Raw genomic sequence first — 12,924 nt, forward strand, 5'->3', positions numbered from 1 at the left:
GTCTTGATACGATGTGGTTACTCAGCTACTGGTGGTTGTCCAAACTGTATAAGCCATAAACCCAGATCTTACCAGAAGGCCCCAGTCCCCGACACACCCCCCCCCGCAATTGAGCAAGATGTTTAAGGCCATTTCAAAAAGGGAAGATGTTTCAAGTATCTGAAAGTAAGCCTTTTCTCCTATTCTGATCTTGTCTGATCATATGTTTATACTTGTCCTTTTGAGACAGAGAGGGTGAAGGGACTCCATGAAAAAAACCCATTCTTTTTCCTTGCTTTTCCTGCTTCTTTTCTTACTGGGACCTGCACCCCCACCTTACACATGCCTTAACGTATGTCCTCCTTACGGGGGTTAATGATTTCTTTGGAGTCTTCCAGCACAATAGGTAACATCTAAGGAGTGACCAGGCAGGCTCATCATAAATGTTCTCCAAGACCACTGACTCCAAACACCTTGACGCCAAGACCCTGGGCTTCAGGGAACAAGTGACTTATGAAAGACACCTGGACCCTATCCTTGTTCCGCCCGGTTCCTGGATGCCTGGGGATGTGTGTACCACACCACAGTTGTCAGTGAAAATCCCAGACACCAAGCAAAGACAAGACTCCCTCCTTTCCTTCCTGAGTCTCCTGGACACTCAGTCTGTATCTGCTCTATGTTTTCAGTAAACTCTGCTTCCACCTCCTGTTGCCTCACGTTTGATTTCCAATCTATGTGAAGCCAAGGACCTTCTTGGCTAGTCTTGCAGGACCCCCTCTGGGTCTCTGGACCCAGCCTGCTTATATTACTTTCAAGGTATAGCTGGGCTTCATGTTTTGCATTCTGATTACAGTGTTAATATTGATAAAAATGATTTCTGATGCTAAATAATAAAATATTTAAGACCAGACTGGTAAGTGCATATGCAGAAACTCTCCAGACTTTAAAAAATCAAACCATTGTTTCCAAATAACTTGTGCTATTTTTTTTTCTTTTTTGCTAAACTAATACATGTTCCCAGGGTGCCTGGCTGGCTCAGTTGGTAGAGCATGGGACTCTTGATCTCAGAGTTGTGAGTTCGAGCCCATGCGGGTGTAGAGATTACTTAAAAAAATAAATTAAACTAATACATGTTCTGTGTTGTATGTGTCAAAACATCAGATACCTAAGAGAAATCACGTAATTTTACCACCCAGTAACTACTTTTAAAAATTGGGAAAATCCCTTCCAGTACTGTTTTCTTTAAAATGGAAGCTGTCTGTACATTCTCTTACAACAAGCCTTTCTGGCTTGGTACATTCTGAACGTTTTGTGGCCAAGACAGTTCCCTGAGTAGAAAAGCAGTGAAGTCACACCGGGACCTGCTGGGAAAGGAGTGGGAAGACAGGACTGACCATACAGCATTTTGCCATCACTCTGCCTCTCCTGGTTACCGTCTGCTTCTGCAGAGAGACTTGCGTCTCCAGAGATGGGCAACCGGGGGTCTGGTAGTCATGGACGAACAGTCACTTTTCTTTCATGGAATCCTGGCTGCGCTGACCTACAAGAAACAAAAAGGAGCACACAGACTTGCTTCTAGCGTGTTTTAGCCAGATTTCAAACACTTAAAGTTTTTGCCAGGGAGATATGAAGCTTGAGTCACAAGCTGTTATAATCATCCAATGGGCAATGTTGTTTTTCTAACAGCATTTTGTGTACTATCCTATTTCAGAAAATTTTTGTTCAAGGCCAGCTTGCAGACAACAAAATTCTAAAGCCATAGTATGATCATAAATATTTGTGTAGTGCTACTGTGTGCCAGGCATTGTTCCAAGCACTTTACACTAAATCTTTCAATATGATATTGTTCCAAGGCCATCTGTGAAGGATATTTCCATGTCAAAGTTCAAGTTACCAATCCAACACGCCTTGTTTTTCCTTTAAAAAAATCAAAGCATATCAAATAACAGCATAATGATTCTCTAATAGCTGCTTTTATATTTCTGTATTTTAGGAAACGATCTAGATTGATGCTGTCTTTTGCCAGATTTCTACTGTGACTAATTACTTTCTGAGTTTTGTTTATTTTGTCTTCTATGAATCTGTCCTTAGCTCTTATTTCTTTTAAAGAAACTGTCTTGGCACTGTATAACTGGTCAACTGCTCTGTTTAGCCCTCCCGCTAAGTTGGCTCTCTGCACCCACTGTCCCCTCCCAGCACCGTGACCTGTGATTACTGTGCCTGCAGCCATCTCACTGGCCTGGGCTGAGCTCCAACCACAGCCACTGAGGGGTCCAATGATCAGCTTGGCTTCTGAAGTGTCTCTCAGCCCTTTAATTTTTCACTTGACAATGAAGGAAAACCATTTCTTGGTGACTTCAGTCTTTCTCTTCAAAGAATATAAAAACTCTGCTCCAAACTTAGAATTAATAATATTTCAGTTAAGAAGGAACTTTATTTAGGAGTTGACTGACTCAAAAGATTTCCTATTATTGATAGCAGTGGTTCAATAAATACAAACATTTTATTGATTAATTTTAACCATCTCATTGCATAAACTTTGCCTCAAGTGAGTGACGTGAAATCAATGGGAGCCCTCTCACCGTGCAAGCTGGAGGATATCCTCAAAAGGTAGTACTGAAATTTATACTGAAAATGATTATATATGGCAATATGCTTGAAGACTACAAAAAGCAGCATGATTTCCCCATTAAAACTGAAGTTTGAGGGGCATCTGGCTGTCTTCGTCAGTAGGGCATGTGACTTTAATCTCAAGGTCATGAGTTCAAGCCCTACATTGGATGTACTTTAAAAAAAAATTGATCTTCAGGGTTCTAAATATGATTTCAAGCAGTACAGGGCAAAATTTCAATTTATTTTGCTTATTGATAATTGAAATTAAGTTGAAAATTATTCTATAATTTATCTTTGCAATGTCTTATAGTTTTCCATATAAATGTGTTTCACATCATTTCTTAATTCTAAATCTTTTATTATTTCTGATGCTATTGGTGGATGGATTTTTTTTGAAATGTCATTTTCTGATAGTTTGTTACTAGTACATAGAACACTTGATTTTGTTCTTGAGTTTTGGACATTGGCCTTATATCTTGCTAAATTTATTAGTTTCAGGGGCTTTTTTTTGTGGATTCTTTGGTGTTTTCTGCCTACAGCATCATATCATCTACAAATAATGACAATTGTACTTCTTTCCCCCAGCTGAAATGCTTTCTATTTTTTCCTTATCTTAATAAACTGATTAGAATGTCCAGTACAATGTTAAATAAAAATGGTGAGACTGGATGTCTTTTCTCCATTCCTAATCTTTGGTAGAAAACTTCAGCCTTTCCTTATTTTATATGTTATTAGCTGTAGGTTTTTCATGGATGCCCTTTATCAGGTTGAGAAAGTTTCCTTCCTAGTTAGCTAAGAGTTTTAATCATGTGTCAAACAACAAAATTCAATTGAGTAATTTAAAATATCAAATTGGCTTTATCAAACTATTCATGATAAGGCAACATCCTATCCAGCAAATGGAAAGGAGCTCCATGGAGCCCAAGAAAAGGAAAGATTTATAAAGGCAGAGAGGAGGCTGGAAAAAATGCATTATTTTAGGTAACGTAACCCTCCTAAGGGGGAACAGAAGTGGTCTATCCGTAAATTTCCTAGTGCTGACTAGTGAATTTTATGTTGACTGGTTAAAGATTACATTCCTAGGTGGGTTGAAACTGCAGTTAGGCTAGGCATTATGTCTTGGGGTGCTGATGTGGGACCTTAATATAAGTGACTCTTTTGGGGGGCCTGTGGTTTTCTTTTTAACACAGGAAAGGCTATTAGGCTTTGTTAAATGCTTTTTCTGTATCCACTGAAAAAAATCACATAGTTTTCTCCTTTATTAATATTGTGAATTATACTGATTGATTTTCAGATGTTAAACCAACCGTACATGCTGAAGATAAACTCCACTTCGTCATGACATATGATACCTTTAGTGTAATACTGAATTCAATTTGTTAATGTTTTGTTAAGTCTTTTTGCATCTATGTTTATGAACGTTAGTGATCTGTAGTTCTTTTGCCTTGTGATGTCTTTGGTTCTGAAATCAGGGTATTACTGGCCTCATAAAATGAGTTCAGAAGTGTCTTTACTTTTCTGAATGATTTTGTGTAGTATTGATATGTTGTTGTTGTTGTTTTTTTCCTTTTTCCTTTAATTGTTGGTAGAATTAACCAATGAAGCCATATGAGCCTGGAGTTTCCTTTGCTGGAAAGTTTTTAATTACTAACACAACTTTTAAAATTTATGTAGGGCTGCTCAAGCTTACCATTTCTTGTTGGGTTAGATATGGGATTTTGTGTCTTTTTTTTTCTTTTAATTTTTTTAATTTTAGAAAGACAGCATGAGCAGGGGAGGGGCAGAGAGAGGGGGAGAGAAAGAATCTTAAGAAGGATGCACTCTCAGTGCAGAGCCCAACATGGGGCTCAATCCCATGACCCTGGGATCATGACCTGAGCTGAAGTCAAGAATTGGATGCTTAACCAACTGAGCCACCAAGGTGCCCATGCATGGATCTTGTGTCTTTTAAGGAATTTGTCCATCTTACATGGGTTGTCAAAGGTGTTTATAATAATCTCTTATTCTTTAATGCTCTGAAGGCACTATAGTGATGTCCCTTCTTTTATTACTGATATCAGTACAATGTATGTTTTCCATTTTTTTTGTAGCTAGAGGTTTATAAATTTTGTTAATTTTTTTTAAAAAAGCGTCAATTTCTGCTTTCATTAGTTATTCTCTTCTGCTTTTCTCTCTCTTTTCAAAAGAGAGAGAAATGTATTTATTTTGAGACTGATTGCATGTGTACTCATGTACCCACACACAAGCAGGGTAGGGGCAGAGAGGGGGAGAGAGAGAATGCCAAACGGGCTCCTCACTGTCAATGCAGGGTCCAATGTGGGGCTCCATCCCATGAACTGTGAGATCATGACCTGAGCTGAAATCAAGAGTTGGACACTCAACCAACTGAGCTACACAGGTGCTCCTCTTTTTTATTTCATTCATTTCTGCTTTTATATTTTATTTCCACCTTCCTGCTTGCTTTGAATTTAATGTTCTCTCTTATATTTTATTAAAGTGGGAGATGATATCATTGACTTGGGACTTTTCTTCTTTTTCTATTTTAGGTATTCTAAAGCTTTAAGTTTTCCTCTAAGTGTCCTGTGTTGGATGTATCCCCATAAATTCTGGTAAGTTGTATTTTCATTATTAGTCAATTAAAAATATTTTTCTTGTGACTTATTCTTTCACCCAATGATGACTTAGAAAGTGTGTGGTTTAATTTACATATATTTGGGGTTTTCTTATTATCTGATATTTTTAAAATTACTACTAAAGTTTACTTAGTATGGTTTTCTTTCAATTTGCATTCATTAGTTTATTATCTTGCAAACTAGTAATTCAGGTCATTTATTTTAAGGCACAGTTAAAATTTTCTGCTCTGAGTTACAGAGTAAAAAAAAAATCTGCCATTTTAAGTGTCAGAAGTCCAAGTTTTCTTTTCTAGAGATTTTTTTTTTTTTTAATTTTTTAAAAATGTTTTATTTATTTTTGAGACAGAGAGAGACAGAGCATGAACGGGGGAGGGTCAGAGAGGGAGACACAGAATCTGAAGCAGGCTCCAGGCTCTGAGCTGTCAGCACAGAGCCCAACGCAGGGCTCAAACTCACGGACCGTGAGATCATGACCTGAGCCGAAGTTGGATGCTTAACCGACTGAGCCACCCAGGCGCCCCATCTAGAGATTTTCTTTTGTTTTGAATTTATATAAATGTTTATTAACCTTTATAGTCAAGTTAAAAAAGAGTTCTGTTGAATTGAGGAAAATTTATAATCTAATTCATTAGTTATTTAATTTGGAGATAAGTCAAGGTAAACTAATTTGTTGAGAAAACATTTCATAGAACATGGAAAAATTCTATCAAACTCTCTTGAGCAAGCTAGGGAATCTATTTGGAGTTCATAGCCAGGTTTCTATTTCTTTATTTGCTCTTTGTTTTCTGCAGTAATTGTGTGGTCAGACTATGGCTTGAGCTAAAGATTTAACTTTAAAGTCCTTCCTGAGGGTTGGCAGCGGGGGGTGAGGGGGTTGCCTGGGTGGCTCTGTTGGTTAAGCACCTCACTTTGGCTCAGGTCATGATCTTAAGGTTTGTGAGTTCAAACCCCACATCTGCTCAGCCTCCACTGTCAGCACAGAGCCTGCCTCAGATCCTTTGTCCTCCTCTCTCTCTGCCCTTCCCCTGCTTGTACTCTCTCTCTCTCAAAAATAAGTCTTTAAAAAAAAATGTAAATAAAGTACTTGCTGGGACAGGGCAATCTCCTTTATATTTTGACCTAGCTCATTTATACCATTCTGTGTGGCTATTTTATTTCTTTTGAGATGAAAGAGAAAAAATTACATACGCAGAACACTTCAGATTTCTCATGTATTTACCAACAGGAGGACACAAAGCTCCTGATGAGCTAGAAGCATTAATTCCCAGTACAACATGCATTTATATAGTTTATACAATTGTTGTAAATACTAAGAAACCCTTTCTGGAAAGTCCTTTATCTTTGCTTAAAGCCATATAAAATCAATATAAAGTTTTTTTCTTTAATTTTTATATAAGGAATTTTTTCTAGCCTTGAGATCAGACATATAACATTGTATAAACATAAGGTGTACAGCATAATGATTTGATATATGTATATATTACAGATTACCACAATAAGGTTATTTAACACAAGCCTCCCTCCATAGTTACAATTTTTTTGCATATGGTGAGAACTTTTAAAATCTATTCTCTTAGCAACTTTCAACAATATGATATAGTTTTGTTAACTATAGTCACCATGCTATACATTACATCCCCACAACTTACTCATCTTACAACTGGAAGCTTGTACCATTTGACCATATTAACTCATTTACCCCACCACCCACCCCTGGCAACCACTAATCTGTTCTCTGTGTCTATCCAGTTTTTTAGATTCCATATATAAGTGAGATCATACAGTATTTGTCTTTCTCTGAGTTACTTCATTTAGCATAACGTGTTGAAGATCCAACCATGTTGTTGCAAATGGCAGATTTTTTTTTTATGGCTGAATAATACTCCATTGTATATACAATTGACCTGTGACCAGCAGAGGTTTGAAATATATAGTACTGTATATTTATTTTTAAATTTTTTTAATAAAAATATACAGTACTGTAAATATATTTTCTCATGATTTTCTTAATATTTTTTCCCTAGCTTTGCTTTATTATAAGAATACACTACCTAATATACAAAATATGTGTTAAGCAACTGTTTATGTTATCAGTAAGGCTTCTGGTGAACAGTAGGCTTTAGTAAAGTTTTGAGGGAGTCAAAAGTTATACACAGAGGAAGCTTTAGTGTTTTCTCTGTATAGGATCACATCATCTGCAAATAGTGACAATTTTATTTCCTTACCAATTTGGATGTGTTTTCTTCCCCTGCCACCCCCTTTTTTCCTTTTTCTTATCTGAATGCTGTGCTTAGCACTTCTAGTACTATGTTGAATAAAAGTGGTGAGATTGGGCACCTTTGTTTCCTTATATTAGAGGAAAAGCTCTAAGTTTTTCACCGTTGAGGTTGATGTTAGCTGTGGGTTTGTCAGATATGGCCTTTGTTATATTGTGGTATGTTCACTCTGAGCCCACTTTGTTGAGAGCTTTTATCATGAATGGATGTTGAATTTTGTCAAATACTTTTTCCGAAGTTATTGAGATCATGTGATTTTTTTTTTTTTTTATCCTTCACTTATTTTTTGGAATAGTTTAAGGGGAATATGTTTTAGGTCTTCTTTTAAATGTTTGGTAGAATTCACTAGTGAAGCCATCTGGTCCTGGACTTGTTTTTATTGGGAGTTTTTTGATTACTGATTAAATTTCCTTACTAGTAATCAGCCTGTTTAGCTTCAGGCTTTTGTTTTTAAGATTTTATTTTTCAGTAATCTCCATACCCATCGTGGGGCTCAAACTCACAACCCCGAGATCAGGAGTTGCATGCTTTTCCGACTGAGCCAGCCAGGCGTCCCCAGGTTTATTCTTGATCCTTGCGTGTAGCTCCCCCAAGACTTTCAGGCTTCAGCTCAAGTGGAGGTGTTTACTTGGTCCTTCTTACTTGGCCAGCTCTGGTCTCTATTCTTTTTCTTCTACTCCGGAGAATCTGCAAAAATTCTTTTCAGATTCTAAGGCTCTTAAATATTTTATAGTTAGCCTTTCAGCCACTCAGCACCTGATTTCAAATCAGAAATCACCTCAAGAATAAAATCATACAAGTATCAGAGTTCCCGATATAGATTTCCCAAGCCCTCTGTTATCTTGTCCCCACAAATCCTCACAGCTTTCATCTTGTTCCCATGCTGACAAATTTATATGCACGTGTGTGTGATAAGTCAGAAAGAGACAGAGACAGAGAGACCAAGACCTAGATATATAGATGTTATTTATTTCTGGAAATTCCTGGTCATTGCAATGAAATATTTACAGGTGATGGGATTTCCTACTTGAAAATCTATGAAGTTTTAGTTAAAAATTACTAAATCTACCAAAGAATTCAATCCTCAATATTATACAAGGATTTGGTCAAATAGTGTTTTGATTATATACTCATGATAGAAAAGTAAACAGACACATAATTTTTGTCTTATGCTTCAGTATGTATGAAAAATAAAAGTGCACATGTATGTGCAGCCACTTCACATTTATTCCTGAATAATGAAAGACACATATAGCAGCCTTTTTTATATCAACAAAAATTCAAAAATAAATACCCTTGAATAAGGAGATAATTTTAAAAATTATAGCCATACAACAGGGTATTTTTATTTATATGACTTGTAAAAATATGTCACCAGCAAATCATAGGTATATTATAAATATATGTGTATACACACATACATAAAAACCCATATTTCTGATATGTGTATTCAAATATAACAATACATACACATCACCTTCCCCTATTCTTTGCCTTACTATGTCTGTGTATGTGTGTGTGTCTCCATTTGTGTGTTTAACCAGTAGGGGAAAACAGGAAGGGCATCCTTGGACAGAGCAGCAAATTCAAGTTTTATCTCATGTTATTGCCTCTGGCTAGAATGATCTTCTGTTTTCTCCCTGCATGTATATACTTATACATACATGTATACACAAACATGCATCACACACGATTTTTTTTTTTTTTTTTTTGAGAGAGATTGAGCACAAGCAGGCAAGGGGCAGAGAGAGAGAATCCCAAGCAGGCTCCAAGCTCAGCACAGAGCCTGACATGGGGCTCGATCTCATGACAGCAAGATCATGGCTTAAGCTGAAATCAAGTGGGATGCTTAACCAACTAAGCCACCCAGGTGCCCCCCCCCCAGTTATTTTTTAATAATTATTGGGAAAAAAACAAATTGTACATGCCAAACTATCAAGAGATTATTCCCCTGGAGAGCTAACTGGAGTAAGAGACGAGCAAATTTTATATATTTAAAAAACTTTTTTAACTCAGGATAATTTTTAATATTCAATATGACATTTGAAGTCTCTTACATTTGGTATACACTGCAGACGAGATACAGCTTAAGATCTCACAATTACAAAAAGAATTTTATTGGAAAGTGAGTTTTTGTTCCATGTGGGGAAATCTGAACTGAATCTGAAAGGATGAGGAAAATTAGAAGAGACAGGGTCAGGAATGTCATACAGCTAACACACAGGACAGAAAGCATCTGGCTTGTTCACATGAGGCCTGACCTTTCTTCAGACTGGAATGAAGCACAGCTTAAATACGGGCGGTGCAGCACCCACCCCATTGACAATTGGGGCAGTTTCAAGGTCCTTTGGATCAACCACAGATTTCAACATAAAATGCTGTAAAATGTTGGTCAGTAGTAAAAACAGCTCCATGCGGGCCAGGCCTTCTCCAATACAAACTCTCTTTCCTAAAAATGACACATAAATTAAATACTCATTTAATTTTTTTTCTGAGTCAGCACACAGGGAAGAAAATAAATATATTAATAGACTAATTAACCTATGCCTTCTTTTGTCTACACTGAAACCTGGTTACCTTCATTTCCTCAGTACGTTTCTGTGGGCATGTGTAAAGGCCAGGGCAAGTCACCACAAGATGGGCCACTTTGGCATAAAAATTATTTTTAGTTAAAAGCAATCAAAACCCAGCAGATTCAAGAAAAGCTCCTTACCTCTCCCTCAACTTCCAGCTTATACCAAGAAGAGAGCAATTAACAGAGATTCTTCTTTACCTAAGAAACTTCTCTGCGTAACAGGGAGACCTTTGTTTTTGAAACATCTCTCTCACCTTCCCGCTAACGGTGTTCCTTCCCTGTGAATCCCCAGACCCCTTCCCCTCTCCTTAGCTCAGGACGTCATAGAAACCTCATGTTGCCTGACTGTATTTGAAATTTCATGTCTGTGGATTCCCCATATCTATGAAACTAAATTTGATTTTCTCCTCTTAATCTGTCTCATGTCAATTTCACTTTTTAGTCTAGCTGGGAAGGACCTTGAAAGGCAGAAGAAAATTTTTCATCCCGGACACCTGGCCTAGTTGGTAGTACACTTTAACACACTGGATGCTGCTTGTCACAAACATAGCTGTGGCTGGGAGATCCTTGGGACATCTGACCTAGAGCCGACAGAAGGTAAGATTTCCTACCATGTCAGTCTCCTGGAATCTGAGGAGTCTGATAGAGCAAGAACGGTGAGAGTCATTCTCTCTTTCTAAATTCAGATTAGCAGGAGAAAATACTTGTGTAACTAGGTCCTTGGGCTTAGCAACTCTTGGTAAATTTGGTAGAGCACTCTTTTGGAGGAAATAGATTAACCAGAGATAGTCTTTGTTTTCCTTGTTTCTCTTATGTTGTTTGTCATAATAAGGAATTAGCATAGGGCAGAAAGCAGGCATAGGCCCTATAAGCCTGCTGTTTAAAGGACATCTTGGAAACCAAAGCTGCAAAACTGGTGGGTGCGGGTCGAACACTTAAAAGCTATTAGAGCACTTGGCACCTTAAGAAGGTTCCTGTGATAGGATAAATTGGTCACAGAACAGGTTAGATTAACACTTGGCCACCTGCCAACCTCAAGGAAACAGCTGTGTAATGAGGTACACTTGAAAACAATACACAATCCCCAACTCTGTGGCACATTCCTCTTAGGAATGAGTGTGGCTCCAAGACACCCAAGATTTAGCTGAAAGAAAAACCAGATAGGGTTTTTCCCTTTGTCTTGTTCATAGAACAAGCTTCTAAGAGCTTGGCTTTGTGAGCAGTGATAATATGCTCTTTGGTCTCCACCATCTGGAGGAGATACACCTATCTGGGTGCACCTTAATGTCCAATTGAAAGGAAGAGGGATATGAGTCTCTCTCTCTTTCTGTCTGGCCATGCCAGCTCTCAAGGGTGTTTGTCATGAGAAGTCCCAGCCCATAGGAGCCTTTATATTCTCAACCTTCATTTCTTGTTAGTGCTGGAAACTGCCATTATAGGAGCACATGCCTAGTGTCATGGATTATTGTCTTTGACTGGAAGCATCTCAAGATTTTGTTGGAGACCAGCAATGAAGGCCTCTGCTTTCTTAGATTAATTATGGGAGTAAACTTTTGGATCATGAGGGCTGTGTCATCTATGCCCTTTCTCTGGACACCTCTTGTATCTTTGGTTAAGGCATTAAAAGGCTTATTGGTTTGAGTTGCTCATAAGAGATCCTACTCATCAATGGCCCGACAGATCCTTTAAATTAGTTAATGTTTGAAAAAAGAAGAAAAACATTTTAAACTTAGTTGAATGGCTAGCCTCAGGGATTCCCTTGATAAGATGAAAGAAGAGGAACTAGACTTAAAATAAAGGTCCACATACAACATAAATTCTCCCTAAAATGCCTATTTTAACTTCCCTTTCCCTATAAGGATTTACAGAGAGCACTCCAACTTCATCTCTACGTTCAAATTCTACAGGCTGCTCATGTAATTGCTGAAAGCCAGGAAAGGAATTTAACAAAAGCAATAAGGCTGACTTTGCTTCTACCTTCCAGGGCACTGTAATTAGTTTATGACAGCTTCAGGCATTCCTAGGCAATGTACTTGGCTAGTGTATCCTAGACCCCCAAGGCAAAAGAATTTGTGTCCCCTGGACAGCTGCAAAGCTTTTAAATTATCAAGCCCTTTTAACCTCTACTTTCAAAGGATCCTAGCAAATTTAGAGAGAAATTAAAAAGATTAATCACTAGTCACAACCCTCCCTTCAGAGAGGAAACATGACCAAAATTTCTCCTAGGCAAATGATCAGGGAAAGGCCAATATTCAGGGACTGTTAGAAGCCCAGATTAAATTGTGCAACCAGAAAGAAGGCTTTTGTTAAAATGCTTCACACAGACTTTACAAAGGCATGAATCTTTTGATTCCCATTTTAATAAAAAATCTGCCTGATATAAAAAAGCAAATTTAGTTAAAAAAAAAAAAAAGGGCCAATCCCGTGATATTCAGGCTGTAATCCAGTCCTTTGAGGAATTAGAAACAACTCTCTTTCAAAGCTCTACAAAACCAGAGATGCAACTCTAGAAACAGGTCAAAGCTTACCTCTCTTTACCAATCCCCAAACCTGGTCTATTTCTCTCAAAATGTTTACAGATACTACAGAAGATTACAATTTGGAACAATATTGTTTAGGACTTAAAAGAATAATTAAATTTTAAATAGTAATTACACTGAAACTCTAAAAAAAAATTTTTTTTTTACCTTCTCTGTCCCTTGAAATTATAAATTTAATGTCTTTGAACACAGCCCACAATCACCTGAGACTGAAAAAAAAGCAAAAGGTGGGGTAGGGCGACAGTGGTAGGGGAAGAGGCCTTTCCAAGTACAAACTGCTAAAATGCCTCTTGTGTTCAGACTTGGAA

At 37.6% G+C, this 12,924-nt stretch overlaps 1 protein-coding gene and 1 long non-coding RNA gene across 6 annotated transcripts in view; one reads left to right on the top strand and one right to left on the bottom strand.

The window, feature by feature from the left end:
- The first annotated feature begins 4,960 nt into the window (after window positions 1-4,960).
- The window catches only part of LOC121037028 (uncharacterized), a 21,310-nt gene continuing 13,346 nt past the window's right edge, over window positions 4,961-12,924 (top strand). Inside the window, exons 1-2 of the long non-coding RNA XR_005793580.1 lie at window positions 4,961-4,990; window positions 5,139-5,201. This is a non-coding gene — a long non-coding RNA (uncharacterized LOC121037028). The remainder of the gene's footprint in view (window positions 4,991-5,138; window positions 5,202-12,924) is intronic.
- Window positions 9,589-12,924, bottom strand: part of LOC121037025 (cytochrome P450 2C21) — a 47,074-nt gene continuing 43,738 nt past the window's right edge. For all 5 annotated transcript variants that reach the window (XM_040485920.1, XM_040485924.1, XM_040485923.1 and 2 more), the window contains one exon: window positions 9,589-9,950. In XM_040485920.1, the coding sequence (XP_040341854.1) occupies window positions 9,769-9,950 (182 nt within the window). In that variant the 3' untranslated portion in view covers window positions 9,589-9,768. The remainder of the gene's footprint in view (window positions 9,951-12,924) is intronic.

Source organism: Herpailurus yagouaroundi, unplaced genomic scaffold, assembly GCF_014898765.1.
Source record: "Herpailurus yagouaroundi ecotype Mexico unplaced genomic scaffold, PumYag 163, whole genome shotgun sequence".
Lineage (NCBI taxonomy): Eukaryota > Metazoa > Chordata > Mammalia > Carnivora > Felidae > Herpailurus > Herpailurus yagouaroundi.